At 48.7% G+C, this 16,797-nt stretch overlaps 1 protein-coding gene across 1 annotated transcript; it reads left to right on the top strand.

Moving 5' to 3' along the window:
- The first annotated feature begins 4,495 nt into the window (after nucleotides 1-4,495).
- Nucleotides 4,496-7,831, top strand: GPR25 (G protein-coupled receptor 25). The gene has a single exon (XM_064273428.1). The coding sequence runs from the start codon at nucleotides 4,602-4,604 to the stop codon at nucleotides 5,712-5,714; it is 1,113 nt and encodes a 370-aa protein (XP_064129498.1). The 5' UTR covers nucleotides 4,496-4,601; the 3' UTR covers nucleotides 5,715-7,831.
- The last annotated feature ends 8,966 nt before the right edge of the window (nucleotides 7,832-16,797 follow it).

Here is a 16,797-nt window from a genome sequence, read left to right as displayed (position 1 = left end):
TTGATAATATTGTGCCAACCATCACCACTGTCCTTTCCCAAATTACTCCACCACTGGCTGATTGTGTGGCTTTTAATGGTGGAAAGGGGAAATACAACGTTCCAGAATTTTTCTGAAACGGTTAAATGTTTCGTACAAAAAAATCTAGACTGGGGAAAAAACATTTAAGAGCTGAAATATAGCCCATAAAATAAAACAAACAAACAAAAAAAACCCGTTGAGTCGATTCAGACTCATAGTGACCCTGAAGGACAGAGTAGAACTGCCCCGTTGGGTTTCCAAGGAGCACCTGGTGGATTCGAAGTGGTGACTTTTTTTTGGTTAGCAGCCATAGCTCTTAACCACTATGCCACCAGTATTTCCAATATAGCCCATAAAGGGGCAGAAATCAAATGAACCTACTCCTGGAAGCAATTTAGTTCAGCACTGGATAGGTATTTAAGTATCTCCTGTCGCCAGGCTTGGAAACCCTGGTGGCAAGTTCGACTATGAGTGGGAATTAACTGGATGGCAACAGGTTTGGTTTGGTTTTGTTCCCAGGCTTATGCCGATCACTGTGATAAGTGAGAGAACTCTGCCTCACCCCAGGAGGTTGTACTCCCACCACCGGGAAGGCAAGGCTGGCCCACGTAACCCAATTGGAAAGGAGCACAATCTGTAATCAAACGTCCGGCAGTACAGAGCAGGAGGGCCTTTAGGGACAGGGATCTGAGGTGGCTTCACGGGGGTGGCCTCTGAGCTGGCTCGTGAAGTATGTAGACAGGCAGGAGCAAGAGGGACAGCCACTCCAGCTCTGCCACCCCTGTCAGACAGTGGCCTGGATTCTCAGCCTGTCAGGAGGCAGGTTTCTATTAGCTGACTTATTTCTAATGCTGTGGGGAGGGAAAATGAGGGCAGTATCATGGAGTTGGCCTTGATCACTGAAACCAGGCTGGGCCCCTCGAAGGCCAGGCCCAGGGTAGTGTCCCTGGCTCTGGCCTTTGCTGCTTCCTCCCATCCCATGGGCCAGCAGAGAGAATCGCTGTGTGCTCAGGACCACAGACTTTCCTTGGGTATGAGGCCACGGCCCCAGGAAACAAGAACCTCCGTGTTTTGTAATAAACAACCTACTTCAACTTCCCCTCAATCCCCTACCTACACCCTCCTCTTGGACCGCTCACCCATTCTTCTTTTCACCTGGCAGTTTCTTTGTTTTTCATATCTACCTTTTGAGATCAGTCTTGCTCTCCAGGCCCCAGACTGCAGTACACCCGAGGGAGAATGAAGTCCGGCACCACTAAGCCTGTCCTCGACTGTCCCCATGCTCTGTGAAGCAGGCCCTGTCCCTGCTGGCCTCGAGGGAAGGTGGCTGCAGCCCCCCAAGGCCTCTCCGGATGTGGGCACAGGTCACCAGCAACCATGTGATCAGACATTAGAGAAGTGACTGAGTCTCCAGCCCCCAAGGTGGAAACCCAAGCACCAAGGCTGTGATGCCCATGCAGGGACCAGTCTAGAAACCATTCACTGCCTGGCCTCTTTTCTTGCCTGCCTTTCCCCCAGCTTGTAATCAACCCAGGAGAAAAATTCTTCACAGGAACGGCCTAGACATGGGCATGCCTAACCTTCCTTGACCTCTAGAACCACTTGCCACCTCCCTGCTGGGGATCAATTGCCCCATATCAGAGGAACCTCGAGCTGGGGTGACTTTATGTCTCAGTTTGCCCAGAACAGCCCTGGTTTGTGGCTGATGGCCCAGGTTAATTAGCATAGTGCCTCTTTCACTCTCAAAAGTGTCCTGGTTTGGACCGTACATGATTTCGTGACCCTGTCTCAAATCAGCATGTCAAAGCCGAATATATCATCTTCCTCTGACACACACACACACACACACATTCCTCTGTGTTCCCCACCTCAATTAATGCAGCAGCATTGATACAGCATCCTGGTGGCACAGTGGTTAAAGCGCTCGGCTACGAACCAGAAGATTGGAGGTTCAAATCCACCAGCCCCTCCTCGGGAGAAAGATGTGGCAGTCTGCTTCCATAAAGATTTACAGCCTTGGAAACCCTATGGGGCGCTTCTACTCTGCCCTTTCAGGTGGCTATGAGTTGGAGTTGACATGGTGGCAGGGGGTTTATCCATACAGTTACCAGGCTGACAAATCCCAGGCCTTTCTTTGACTCAGAGTCCCTGGGTGGTGCAGTTAATGAATTCAGCTGCTGAAGGTTGAAGTTTTGAGTCCACCCAGAACCACCTCGGAAGAAAGGCCTGGTGATCTACCTCCCAAAAATCAGCCACTGAAAAACCTGTGGAGCACCGTTCTCCTCTGACACACATGGAGTCACCACGAGTCAGAGTCGACTCAAGGGCAGCTGGTAATCTTCGACTCTTCTCTGCATCTGGCTGGTTGCTGAACCCCGTGATGACCCAGTTATCTCTGGAATAGGTCCTTTCCTTTCTGTCCATATTGCCAGCATTCTATTTCAAACTCTTCCCACTCCCGACACGAACAATTACAATGGTCTGCTCTAGGGTCTCCCTGGCTTAAGCCTCTCCCCTCTCCAATCCACAGCTCTGCCAGTAATCTTTTCAAAACACAGACTTAAGTTGTGCTGCTATTCAAAACTGCCCAGTGGCTCCCCACACCCTACAGAATGAAATCCAAACCCCTTTGTCATCTGGCCCCAAACTACCTTTCCTGCTTCATCTCTTGCCACCCTCCTCCCATCCTGGGCTCTGGCCGCACTGGGCAGACGGCTTCTTGTTCCATGAAGTTCATGTTTCTACACGTCTCCGTATGCTTGTCCTTTTCACTTCCTCCTTCTAGTCTGACCCTTTCTCCTGTTTTCTGCTGCTCATAAAAATAATTGCCCTTCGACTCCTTCCTGGAATCGACCTCAAGTATCATCTAGAAGGAGCCCTGGGGTGCAGTGGTTAAGAGCTATGGCTGCTAACCAAAAGGTCGGCAGTTCAAATCCACCAACCACGCCTTGGAAATCCTATGGGGCAGTTCTACTCTGTCCTATAGGGTCACTATGAGTCGGAATCAACTCATTGTCAACGGGTTTGGTTTTTGGTATCATCTAGGAAGCTTTTTCTAATTCACTGCTGCCATCAGAAGTAACTGCTCCCTTCTCTAAGCTCTAAGATGACATTGTTTTAAACATTTATTACAGTTTGATTCTGGAATGTTGGCTGTTGATATACCACGTATGTATCTATCTCTCCTGGCTAACGATGAAACTCTCCGGTCAAGAATTGTACCTCTTGCAATGCCCAAAAGAGTGCCTGCCCTGCCACATGCAGGAGCTCACTGCTAACTAAACTGAATCAGACAAAATTGACCATCCTCGATTTTTCAGCACCAGGTTGCCCAGTGGGCCAGTCACTCATTCTTGGTAACAATGTGGTAAGACTCTGGAAGTTCTGACACAGTGTTTCATGGGAGGAAAGTCTGTGAAGAATTCACACGTAACTGGAGTCACCCAGAATCCCAGCTGCACCCTACCTTCAGAGAGCAAAACCTTTCCCTCACCCATCCTCTCCTCCACAGGGGGCCAGCCTCCCCTCTGCAAGGCCAGACACCATTGCCACCCTTCTACGTGAATCCCTCCCTGTCTCCCTCAGTCTATAGTGGGTCTCTTAGAGCCTCCCCTAAACTCCTGAATCCTAACGTTGGGCAACTAATCTGCTGCTTAATGAGGCACCATCTCATGTAATCTTTTGAACTGAGCTTTTCTGTACTGTACTGAGTCTTTTTGTGCTGTGTTAACAGGTAGGTTGCTGCAGGATGGGGGAGGGAGAGAAGAGCAATGAACTAGCAGTCAGTTGGCCGGACTTAAATCTCAGGCTCTGCTTTTTTCCAGCTGGATAAGCTGGCCATACCCCTTCCACCCTGGTTTAAAACCCTTGCATGTGCCTCCGTGAGGACCTGATATGGTCAGAAAAGCCACTTCTAGGGTTAAGACATTTGGTCACAGCAGCTCAAGGGACTAACAATGGCAGGAGAGCCACCCCAATGCCATGCTCACCAGATAGCAGAACCCCCTCCTTCCTAGAGAGGTGAAGAGAAGGCAGCCCTGGCCCTCTCCCCCTTATAAAACCCTCATCCTGGGTTCTGTCTCCTCACCTCTAAAGCTAGAGAAAACAACAGGGGGCCAGCCGAGGGGGACACTGAGAACAGACTGGGGCTCTGGAGCACCCACCACCTCTTGTAACCCGACATCAGACCCCTGAGATAGTAGGGCAAGTACCCTCACTTCATAAGCAAAGAAACTGAGCAACTAGTAGAGGAAGCAATGGGCCACGCTCCCAATAACAGGTCTCCCAGCCCTGGGGACTCTTCCTCTCAGGGCCCAGCTATGAAGCCACCTCTGCCCTGTCCCTGCCCTTCCGCTTAGGCCAGCCCAAATCACAGGCCACCATCTCTACCACAGGAGCCTGCCCCGCCCACCCCACACCCTCCCCCTCAACCTTCCTGCCCACCCATTCGCCTCAATTTGGGGTGGCAGGAAGGGAGGTGCTGGGCACAGGCCGTGAAGGGCAAACCCCCCTCTCCCACGGAGCTGCTGCCACCTGCGCCAAGGCTGTGTCCCCTACAGGCCCCTTGACCTATCCCGGCCATGCACCCCACCGAGCCCTGGAGCCCCAGCCCATGGGCAGGGTCCGAGGACTACTCCGGATCGGGCGCCCTGGAGGAGCTGGAGGAGCTGAAGCTGTGCCCGTCCTGGGACCTGCCCTACAGCTACGCCTACATCCCCGTGCTCTACCTGGTGGCCTTCGCCGTGGGCCTGCTGGGCAACGCCTTCGTGGTGTGGCTGCTGGCCGGGCGGCGGGGCCCGCGGCGGCTCGTGGACACCTTCGTGCTGCACCTGGCCGCCGCCGACCTGGGCTTTGTGCTCACGCTGCCGCTGTGGGCTGTGGCGGCGGCGCTGGGCGGCCGCTGGCCCTTCGGTGAGAGCCTCTGCAAGCTCAGCAGCTTCGCGCTGGCCGGCACGCGCTGCGCAGGCGCGCTGCTGCTGGCGGGCATGAGCGTGGACCGCTACCTGGCCGTGGTGAAGCTGCTCGACGCGCGCCCGCTGCGCACCCCGCGCTGCGCTCTGGCCACCTGCTGCGCTGTCTGGGCCGTGGCGCTCCTGGCCGGCCTGCCGGCCCTGGCCTACCGCGGGCTGCAGCCACTCCCCGGGGGCCAGGGCAGCCAGTGCGGGGAGGAGGCCTCTGATGCCTTCCAGGGCCTCAGCCTGCTGCTGCTGCTGCTCACCTTCATGCTGCCCCTGGGTGTCACCCTTTTCTGCTACTGCCGCATCTCACGCCGCCTGCGCAGGCCGCCGCACCTGGGCCGGGCCCGGAGGAATTCGCTACGCATCATCTTCGCCATTGAGAGCACGTTCGTGGGCTCCTGGCTGCCCTTCAGCGCCCTGCGGGCCATCTTTTACCTGGCGCGCCTGGGGGCGCTGCCGCTGCCCTGCTCCCTGGTGCTGGCGCTGCGCTGGGGCCTCACCATCGCCACCTGCCTGGCCTTCGTCAACAGCTGCGCCAACCCGGTCATCTACCTCCTCCTGGACCGCTCGTTCCGCGCCCGGGCGCGTCGCGGGGCCTGCGGGACCATCGGCCGCCTGGCGCGCAGGGTCAGCTCGGCCTCTTCGCTCTCCGGGGACGACAGCTCCTTGTTTCGGAGCGGGGCCTGCAGCTGGGGCTCGTTCCAGCCGGTGCAGTCAGTCTCGGGCCCCCTATAGCTGCCCCAGGCCCGTGGCGGGGGGCGGAAGGAGGGAGGAAAAGGGGAAGAGAGCCACAGGGAGGCGGGCTGGGCTCCGCAGACATGCCTGTTCTTGTGGCAGCAGAAAGCCCCAGCCCGCGCTGTCCCACCAGGACCTACTCCATCAGTTTTTCCAGAACCTCGGAGCTATTTGAACTCCTCCAAGCCGGGATGCTGAGACCAGCTGTTCTCCCCGCCTGAAGGGCATCTCAGCTAATTTTCTCCAGTCCAAGAAAAGTTCCTTTGAGATGAAGCAGACAGCAACCTGGAGACCCACAGATTCACCAAGTAGAGGAAAGAAAACCGGTCTCATTTCCTGCCCCAAGGAGAATAGCACTGGCCCAGAAAAAACCGAGATGCCCAGAGGCCACTCCTGTCTCCAGCTATGCTTTCTCTGGACCCCTACAATAGCCTTTGCCTTCCGAGAACCACCTTCTCCACTTTAGGCCCCCTCGCTCTCCAAAAAATTTCTATGCAACATGGGAATCAACAGCCCCTTTTTTTTTTTTTTTTGCTCATTCGCCGTTTAGCTGCTTTTGCTATATTATTAAGTCACCATCAATTCAGACTTTTATTTTCAAAGGTCACCAAAGCCACTGGGACCAGCTTAAGTGTGAGCTCCCCAGCTTATTTCTCCAAACGGATTCCCCTGCAGTGATAGGCCTGCCCTGGGTTTGTATCTGGTGACCTTTCTCCCTACTGTGGCTGCATCCCGGAAGCCAAAGAACTCACCGTGGAAGTTGTCCGGCCCTTCCTTCTGGACAAAAAAAAAAAAAAAGAGGGCTCCAAAATCTCTCCCCAGGTGCTCAGATTCTCTATCGCTCAGCCGGGGATCCCAGAATCTTCTCTGTGAGTTCACCCTCCTCAATAAACACTTTTGCTTGGCTAGCCTAGCCCGACTGGTGTGTCTTTACTTGAGCAGTTAGAGTGAAATGAATGTGGGCGATGGATCACACACTGGGTCAGACAAAACTCAAACCTGTAGTTGAGGTTGACCTCAGGATGATCAGGATTTGGTGTTCGCCGGCGGGCCTGAGGGTTAGCTACACCAGTGTAGGCGTCATAACCCCTGAGGAGGGCAGCACATAATTTATTCTTATTATTTTAAAGGAAATTTCGTATTTTGAAGGTAATAGAGGAAAAAAATTTGAATGTGTCTGCCAACCAGGTATCACTTCAAAGAGAGATAAGCCACTATGATTTTCAAATATATATTGGGCCATTTTTCCTACTTTTTTTTGAGATCTTCCTGTACCAAAACCAAAACCAAACCAAACCCACTGCCGTCGAGTCAATTCCGACTCGTAGTAACCCTATTGGACAGAGTAGAACTGCCCCACAGAGTTTCCAAGGAGCACCTGGTGGATTCGAGCTGCCGACCTTTTGGTTAGAAGCCATAGCACTTAACTGCTATGCCACCAGGGTTTCCTCTTCCTGTACAAATGTTTGGAATTATTCATATTCTAATTCTGACTCTCTGCCTAATCCTTTGAGGGATTGGAAAGGCAATGTTTATACTTTTGTTTTAAGAGGATTTGGCCTAAGGAAATTTCAGTCAGTGCAGGGAAAGGAACTCAATAATTCTCTTGCCCATGGAAATCTCTCCCAGCCAGTTCACCTCGAGGCCAGGTATGAATTTGCAGGTTCTGGGGGCAGTGTCCACTCAGATCAGTACTCCAGCTGGAGTCAGCTCTAGATTGGGTCTTCTGATCACTTAGGTTGTGTGTCAACTTGGCTGGGCCATGATTCTCAGGGGTTTGGCAGTTATGAAGTAGCTTGGCAGTCGTATGATGTGATCACCTCCATGATGAGATCTGATATAATGTGATCACCTTCATGATAGGATCTGCTGTGAGTAGCCAGTCAGTTGAATGGGAGTTTCCTTAGGGATCTGGCCTGCATCCAATATACGTGGACTTTCTAGCAGGACTCATGGGCTTTTACTTGCTCTGGATCCTGAAGGTGGCTTGTCTGACCTCTGGTTCTTGGGACTTGAGCTAGTAGCTTACCTGTCATCTTGCCTGCGGATGTTGGGATTCATCGGTCTCCAAAGCCTGTGAGCTTCAGCCCTGTTCTTTGACATGCTGATCTTGGGTTCGCCAGCCCTTGCAGCTACATGAGTAAGGAGAAGCTTCCAGCCTGACCCACAGACTTGAGGCTTTCCAGCCTCTACAACCACGTGAGCCATTTCCTTGATATAAATCTGTCTCTATATATATACATTTACATGCTTCGCTGGTTTTGCTTCTCTAGAGAGCCTAGCCTAAGACAAGTCACAAAAATGATAACACATTTTCTGTGGTTAAACTCTATCCCCTCCCCAGCCTGGGTTGGGGAGTCATCTGCGGGCCCCATACACCTTCCTGGGCCTACCTGTATCATTGTGCCTACTTATCAGACAGGCCTGCCAACACCTTTTGACAAATGTGGTGTGAGCACCAGGTCCACCAGGGCAAGATTACAGTTCCCATTTTAGGAACATCTAGGAAGCCTGAAGAGCCTTGGTGCCGCAGTGGTTAAGAGATCAGCTGCTAACCAAAGGGTTGACAGTTTGAACCCACCAGCCACTCCTTGGAAAGCCTATGGGGCAGTTCTAATCTGTCCTAAAGAGTCGCTGTGACTCAAAATCGACTTAGTGGTAATGGGTTTGGTTTGGTTTTAGGGAGTTGCTAGGAATCCCTGGGTAGTACAAATGGATAGGCGCTCAGCTACTAGCCAAAAGGTCGGCCATTCAAACCCACCCAGAGGCACCTTGGAAGAAGGGCCTGGCAATCTGCTTCAGAAGGGTCACAGCCTTAAAAACCTACCGGGCACAGTTCAACTCTGAAACACATGGGGTCGCCATGAGTTGGAATCCACTTAATAACTAAGACAGAATTTGGTACCAGGAGTATGGGTGCTCCTCTAACAGATACCTAAAATGTAGATGCTGTTTTGAAACTGAATGGGTAGAGGCTAGAAGAATTTTAAAGTACCTAATAGTTAAAACCTAGATTGCCTTGAAGAGACTGTTGGTGGAATTATGGACACCAAAGACAATTCTGGTGAGGACTCAGAATGAAGTGAGGAGAGCTGTGGCACTGGAGGTGGCATAGACAGCTAGAGGCAGCAGCAGAGGAACAGCAGCAGCAGAGCCAGGAGATCAGCGTGGAACAGTATGAGAGCTGCCCACAGAATCAGAGAGCCGAGGGCATTTGCATAGGAGGCTTCCTGGCAGAGTGGGGCGCCTCTGGTCACTTGTCAATGGAAGTAGGCTTGCTGACCCATGGAGCAAGAGAGCAGAGTGTCTTCTGGCTGAGATTTACTGGTGGAGTTGTATACCTCCAGGCAATTATCAATAGAGCTTAAGAGCTTTGGAACACTTGTCTGAGCTGGGCAGATGCCAGGCTAACCCAAGAGACCCGAAGGGCCAAGAGGCCAAGGAACCAGGAAGTAAAAGCTGAAGAGACAAGGAACATAGGAAGCAGAGCTGCCTCAGTCTCAAAGGGTGTGGCCACGACCACTGGAATCTCAAAAGGTGGAGCCATGGCCTCTAGGACTTCAAAGGGTGGGACCACAGCCTCTTAGGTTTCAAAGAGTCAGATCTTCACCACCTCAGTTCCAGAGTGTGGGGCTGCTGTTCACAAGTGCCAGTGGGATGGGGCCAGATCTGCTGCCCAAAGCAGAGGAGGCAGGGCTGCCATGCCCAAGGGGCAGAAGAACAGGGCCTGCCGGGGCTGAGGGTGTAGGGTTGCCACTCAGGTGGACTAGGAGAATGGAGACCCCCTACCACCAAGAAATAAGAAGCAGGAGCAGAGTACGTCCTTTAGACCTAGGGTCCCTGTGCTGAGAAGCTCCTAGACCAGGGGAGGATGGATGACAAGGACCTTCCTCCAGAACCGACAGAGAGAGAGAAAGCCCACCCCTAGAGCTGGTGCCCTGAATTCAGACTTCTAGCCTTCTAGACTGTGAGAGAATAAATTTCTGCAGGTTAAAGCCATCCACTTATGGTATTTGTGTTATATAGCAGCATTAGGTACCTAAGACAGGTCTGAAACCTGGGCATTCTTTCTCAGCCTGTTTAACCCTTCATCCAGTGCCTCTGCGTGCTTTTTTAGCATTTGGGGCTATTGGGTTAGAGCAGGTTGAACATCACACCCCACCCACCCGGACCCCATTTATTCACTGCCCCCCAGGAAGTCAGGTTGTCAAGAAGTGCACCCATGCAGGCCCCTCCCACACTCCAAGAGAGTCTAGCAGTTCGTATTTCAGGTACTTTAACGTTTGAGAGCTCAGGTATATCATGTCCAGGGTCCTTCCTATCCTTGCCATTGCTCTCCGAGCAACTATTCCATTTCAAGTAGCTGAAGCTCTAGAGGTTCTAACATTTTGTGAGATCCAACACAAAATGAATCTCATCTGAGTTGGTCCGTGGTGAAACCCCAGCCTACAGAAGAGGCACTTTTCTAGGCTGTTGAGACTTTGTCCCCATTTCCACCCACGCCGATGTGCTAATTGAGCTCCCTGAAGACAGACAGGAAGAAGGCTTCTCCTTGCCGTGGTGGGCTTTCCTTTCCCCTCCTGTGGTAATTATCGAAGCTCAGCATTTCCCTCCCGCTGCAGAACTGCGCCTGATGTGGTGAGGAAGTTTCCTTCCTTTGTTTGGGGAGGTCCCTGGTCTGGTCTACCATGTGTCCCTTGGACATTTTCTCTTATACGTACTCAGACAAAAATGAAGGAGGACCAAGGAGTTCTCATTTCTAACTCAGGAAGATGAGGCACAGATTCAGCAAGGAAGTAGTTAAATGAGCACGCTGCATGTTGCTGGTGGGAATATTCTTTTAGCACGTTGTCAGTCTATATGGGGAGCTTTAAAAATATTCATATCGCATCCCTCCAAAATGTTCATACCTTTTGACCCTGCAATTTCCCTTCTGCCCCTCTCTTCCAACGTGGTAATACTAAACAAGAAAGGTTTGGTGCACTGCTTAAACCTGAAAGGAAACAACCCAGTGTCCAACAACTGTAAAACATCATCAATATTATAGAATATCATGCAAATCTTAAAATGATGTTTAAAGAGGGCTTCCCCCCCACCACCCCGTTGCCATCAAGTTGATTCTGACTCATAGCGACCCTATAGGACAGAGCAGAATTTCCCCACCGGACTCCCAAGAAACAGCTGGTGAATTTGAACTGCAGACCTTTTGGTTAGCAGCTGAGTTCTTAACCACTGTGCCACTTAGAAAATGTTAATTACAGGTGAAAGGAAAAAGGAAAAAAAAGGTAACAAAATTGCTTATGCTAAACACATCTGCACATTTCAAGTATAAAAAAGCCTGGAGGACATAAAATAAGTGCTGGCACCGGGTTTGTGGAAGGAAAACGTTACACGATGTCTCTTTAGTCCTTTGGATAAAAATGATCTTTTGCTCTTTTCTTCTCTATAGCCTAAGTGCTAAGTGTGGTAACAGGCATCTTTTTTCTTGGTGCTAACTAGAGAGATGCCACCTGTTTTGCCTTCTACAATCAGAATATGAGTTCCAGGAGCATGAGAGTTCTGTCTGCTACAATCAGTTCTGTATCCCCAGTGCCTGGAACAGTGCGTGGCATGGAGTAGGCCCTCACTACCTACCCGTTGAATGAATGATCATCAGGATTATGTCATAATACGAAGTAATATGACATAGTGGGAAGAGTAAAAGGAAAGACATTGCATTTTATTTATCATAATAACAACTATGTTTTATAAAAGGGCACAAAAAGAAGACAGACTAGAAGGAAATAAACCTAATGTTAATAGGGATAGTAAGACAATTATGGATCCTTCCCTACTTTCTCCCCTCCCATTTCTTTATTTTTGAAATTGTCTATATAGTTTCACTTTTTTTCTTTCTAAAGGGCAGGTCGTTAACAAATAAGGAGCCTGCAGTGGCTAAGCACTTGGCTGCTGACTGAAAGGTTGGTGGCCTGAGCCACCTAGCAACTCCTTGAGAAAAAGACCTGCTGATCTGCTTCCATAAAGGTTACAGCCAAAATAACCCTATGGTGCAGTTCTAGTCTGTCGCATGGGGTCACTCTTAGTCAGAATTGACTCAAAGGCACCCAGCAACAACAGTTAACAAATAGCTGTGAAGCTGCCGAAACACTAGAGCTGAAATCAAACCTGGATACTGGCTCTGGCTCAGTCACAACTCGTTTCCTGACCTTGGGCAGCTCTCTTAGCCTCCTTGAGCCTCGCTTTCTTCATTTGAAGAATGGAAATGAGAGCATCTGCTCTGGCTGCCATGTAGATCAAAGGAAATCATATTCTCGAAAATGTTTTGTAAGCTGTGGTGTTTCAGACAAGTGCACCCTCGAGATTAGTTCGTCCAAGCCTGGCTATTCCTGCCTTCTCCCCTTGGACGGAGCTGGTCTGAGTTTCTAAAAGGCTGGGATCCATCGAGGCAAAGGCTGGTCCCATCCACCAGCTCTGTGTGATTCTGATTTGCTTCTTGTGACTAATTCTGGGCTTTCTCCTCACCTCCCTCGACCCCATGGGTTCTTTCTCAGGGCACAGTGTGGGAACCCAGGGCCCCGGTGGTGATGAGTGATCTGGGGAGTTCAGGAGAATGGCACCTGGTGGTATGACTCAGCCCTCACATCCCTTGTGAAGGTGCCTCACTGTTACAGCACCTCTGGTCTCTGCCTGCTCAGTGATGGCCATGTGGCCTGGAGGAAGCTTCTCACCCCCTTCTCTGAGCCTCAGTCAAATGGGGCAAATGATGGAAAGATCCACAGCCAGAAGACCAGTGGAATGGTTGGAAAGGGAGAGAGAAGGATGAAGGAAAAATGTGAAAATACTCTTCCTTTTCCTTATCGCCAAAATCAAAAAGTATTTCCTCAAAATATATATAAAACTTTGACAACTTAACAACAAAAAGACAAATAATCATAAAATGGGCCAAGGACTTGAGTAAACATTTCACCAAAGAGGACATTCAAATGGTCACCAAACACATGAAGAGATGTTCGGTGTCATTAGCCATTACCCATTAAAACCTGTTGCCGTCGAGTCGAGAGAGATGCAAGTCAAAACCACAATGAGATACCATTTCACTTCCACTAGGATGGCTGAGATAAAAAAAAAAAAAATGAAAATAACAAATGTTGGCAAGGCTGTGTGGAAATTAAAAACATAACCCATTGTTGGTAGGAATGCAAAATGGTACAGCTGTTGTGGAAAATAGTGTGGCAGTTCTTCAAAAAACTAAAAATAGAACTACCATATGATCCGGCAATTCCACTCTTAGGTATATACCCAAAAGACTTGAAAGCAGAGACTCAGAGACTTGTACACCAATGTTCATTGCAGCACTGTTCACAATAGCCAAAACGTGGAAACAACCTAAATGCCCATCAAGAGACGAAAGGATAAACAAAACGTGGTACACACATGCAATGAAATACTACTCAGCCAGTAGGACAAATGAAGTCTTGATACAGGCTACAATACGGACAGAGCTGGAAGACATTATACTGAGCAAAATAAATCAACCACAAATAGACAAATATTGTATGATCTCCCTTATGTAAGAAGACAAGAAAAGGCAAATTTATAGAGATGTTGTTGTTAGGTGCCATCGAGTCGTTTCTGACTCATAGCAACCCTATTTTTTTGGTTCTGGGCCATCCTCACAATCATTGCTGAGTTTGAGCCCATTGTTGCAGCCACTGTGTCAATCATCTCACTGAGGGTCTTCCTCTTTTTCTCTGACTCTCTAATTTGCCAAGCATGATGCCCTTCTCCAGGGACTGGTCCGTTCTGATAACATGTCCAAAGTACTTGAGACAAAGTCTTGTCCTTGTTTCTAAGAATTATCCTGGCTATGCTTCTTCCCAGACAAATTTGATCCATCTTCTGGCAGTCCATGGTACATTCAATATTCTTTGCCAACACCATAATTCAAAGGCATCAATTCTTCTTTGGTCTTCCTTATTCATTGTTCAGTTTTCATATGCTCGTGAGGCTATTGAAAATACCATGACTTGGGTCAGATGCACCTTAGTTCTCAAAGTGACATCTTTGCTTTTTAATATTTTAAAGAGGTTTTCTGAAGCAGATTTGCCCAGTGCAATGCATCATTTGATTTCTTGACTGCTGCTTCCATGGGTGTCGATTGTGGATCCAAATAAAATGAAACCCTTAACAACTTCAATATTTTCTCCATTTATCATGATGTTGTTTATTGGTCCAGTTTTGAAGATTTTTTTTGTTTGTTTGTTTTTATGTTGAGTTGTAGTCCATACCGAAGGCTGTAGTCTTTGATCTTCTTCAGTAAGTGCTTCAAGTCCTCTTCACTCTCAGCAAGCAAGGTTGTGTCATCTGAATATCACAAGTTGTTAATGAGTATCCCTCCAATCCTGGTATTGCACTTTTCATGTAGTCTAGCTCCTCAGATTATTTGCTCAGTGTAGAGATTCAATAAGTATGGTGAAAAGTTACAGCCCTGATGCACACCTTTCCTGACTTTAAACCACACAGTATCCCCTTGTTCTTCTCAACTGACCGCCTTTTGGTCTATGCACAGGTTCTGCATGAGCACAATTAAGTGTTCTGGAATTCCCATTCTTCACAATGTTACCCATAATTTGTTATGATCCACACAGTTGAATCCATTTGCATAGTCAATAAACACAGGCGAACATCTTTCTGGTATTCTCAGCTTTCAGACAAGATTCATCTGACATCAGCAATGATATCCCTCATTCCATGTCCTCTTCTGAATCTGGCTTGAATTCAATACTGACAGTAAGAAGGAAGAAGCCCAAGCTTCACTGAAGAGATTGGTGAAAAATAAGACACCAGAAACTGATGGAATACCAATTGAGATGTTTTGACAAACGAATGCAATGCTGGAAGAAGGCACTCATTTATGCCAAGAAATTTGGAAGACTGCTACCTGGCTTACTGACTGAAAGAGATCCACGTTTGTGCCCATTCCAAAGAAAGGTGAACCAATGGAATGCAGAAATTATTGAACAACATCATTAATATCACACACAAGTAAAATTTTGCTGATATATATATTATCTTACTTATTATCACAACAATTCTATGGGATACATAACTGTCCTTGTCCTACAGATTTAAATATTGAATCTCAGAGAGTTTGTGTAACTTGCCCAAAGTATCTCATACAAATGACTTATATTAACAACCCCATTTTACAGATGGGGAAACAAAAGGTCCAAGAGCTTTGTTGACTTGCCAGGATCACACATACACGGGCCGGAACTAAAACCCACACCTCCGAGTCCACAGCTCACCTGATCTTCCATCTTCCACGAGTCTACTAGCACCTGGCTGATCACTAATTAGTATTAAAGCAAAGGAGGCCTTGGGGCCAAGGTCGCCATTACTGGCCCTGCATGGAAGTTGCCCTGCTTTTGTTCTCAAAAGCTCAGGGTCCCACTTGCCTAGGAGATGGACAACCTGAGCACTCAGATTGAGACGATAATCAGGGCTCTTCCCAGGGGTGCTGAGGCCAGGTGTGGGGAGAAACAGTGCTAAGATTCCAGGGGAACCTGGATTGTCAGAGCCTATGAGTAGGAGATCTGGGGAAGGAGTTGGTGGGCTTCAATGGGCAGTAAAGCCCCCAGCACAGGCCAGAGATGGCTGCCAGTGTCTGTGTGTAGGCTGTGGGTGGAGACTGTGGTTTGCCCAGGGAGATGTGCTAGACAAGGGGTGATTAATTTAGCTCAACCCGGCTGTGAAAACGACTGTCTTCTTGATGCACATGCTAACTATCTCTAATCCTACTAACCACTCAAAACCTGAAGCAAGCAGGTCGGGCCTTGGAGCCATCCCCTCCCCCCATGCTGGATCCTATGAAAACAAAGTCACATGAGAGACAGGGTCAGAAGCTCACTCAGTTCTTTCTCTCTTTTTAAACAGTCTTGGCTTTAAATATACCCTTTTGTCCCACATTTTCACAGGTCTCATTTTCTAAGACTAGTATTACCATAAAGAGAGAACACGCAATATAAGAGAGCGAGATAACTCAAAATCCTCCACCTGATTGCAATAATTTTCATTTTTGCACACTCTCCGTCCCATCCTTCTCTATCCTGATCACATTTTGCATTGCTGTAGTCATGACGTACTTGGTTTTTTGTTTTTGCCATTATAAACAGTTTTCTTTGCCATTAGACGGATTTTGTAATTGCTGTTTTTGATGGCTGCATACAGTTTAATTCAGTGGATAAACCAGAATGTAACCATTTCTCTGTTATTGGACATTGAAGTTGCTTGGGAGCTTTTGCTTTTATAAATATGCTACAATAAACATCTTTTCCATCTAGTTCAGGACCAGTCTTGAGGGTCTCTTTCAAGCTGAGCAAACCCCTTGCCTCCTGTCCCCTCCTTTAGGCTCTTACTCTTTGCCGCCCTGTGCCCTGTGTGATTATCACCTCTTATGCTCTATCTCCTTCAAAACATTAAAACCAGTTGCTGTCGAGTCGACTCCGGCCCCTGGCAATCCCACATGTGTCAGAGCAGAACTGTGCTCCACAGTGCTTTCAGGGGCTGATTTTTGGAAATAAGTGGCCAGGCTTTTCTTCCAAGGTGCCTCTGGGTGAATCAGAATCCCCAACCTTTTTGTTAGCAGCTGTGCACGTTAACCATCTGAATCACCCAAACACTCCTCCAAAACACTGAAACCTCTTTGGTAGCCAGGGACTTGTGGAAAATAGACTTTGAAAGGCAGCGCGCCACACTAATGGAATGTAAGCACTTGTTAGTAATCAGGTATGGCTGTTCTTGACCCCGATGCACTGGCTGTGAACGGCAGGACAGCACAGGAGTGAAGTGCACCACCTCAGGTATGCGCTACCCGTGTTCAAGTGGAGGCCCTGCTTCTCAGAGCTCCCGCCTGAAAAACGGGGAGGGTACTTCTTATCTCATAAGGTTATGTGAGAGGATTAAATGTGTTAATACATGTCACACGTTTAGAACTTTCTGCTGCATATTAAAGATTACGATTGCTATAATTGTTGGGAATAAGATAAACAATTAGAAATATTTGTTAAATGGAATTGAACTC

Source organism: Loxodonta africana, chromosome 20 (assembly GCF_030014295.1).
Source record: "Loxodonta africana isolate mLoxAfr1 chromosome 20, mLoxAfr1.hap2, whole genome shotgun sequence".
NCBI classification, from domain to species: Eukaryota; Metazoa; Chordata; class Mammalia; order Proboscidea; family Elephantidae; genus Loxodonta; species Loxodonta africana.
The sequence above is the reverse complement of the archived record's forward strand: the minus strand, read 5'-3'. Positions and strand labels throughout refer to the sequence as shown.

Excerpts from the sequence above, each read along its gene's own strand:
- GPR25 (XM_064273428.1), top strand. The coding sequence starts at position 4,602 with ATGCACCCCACCGAGCCCTGGAGCCCCAGCCCATGGGCAGGGTCCGAG.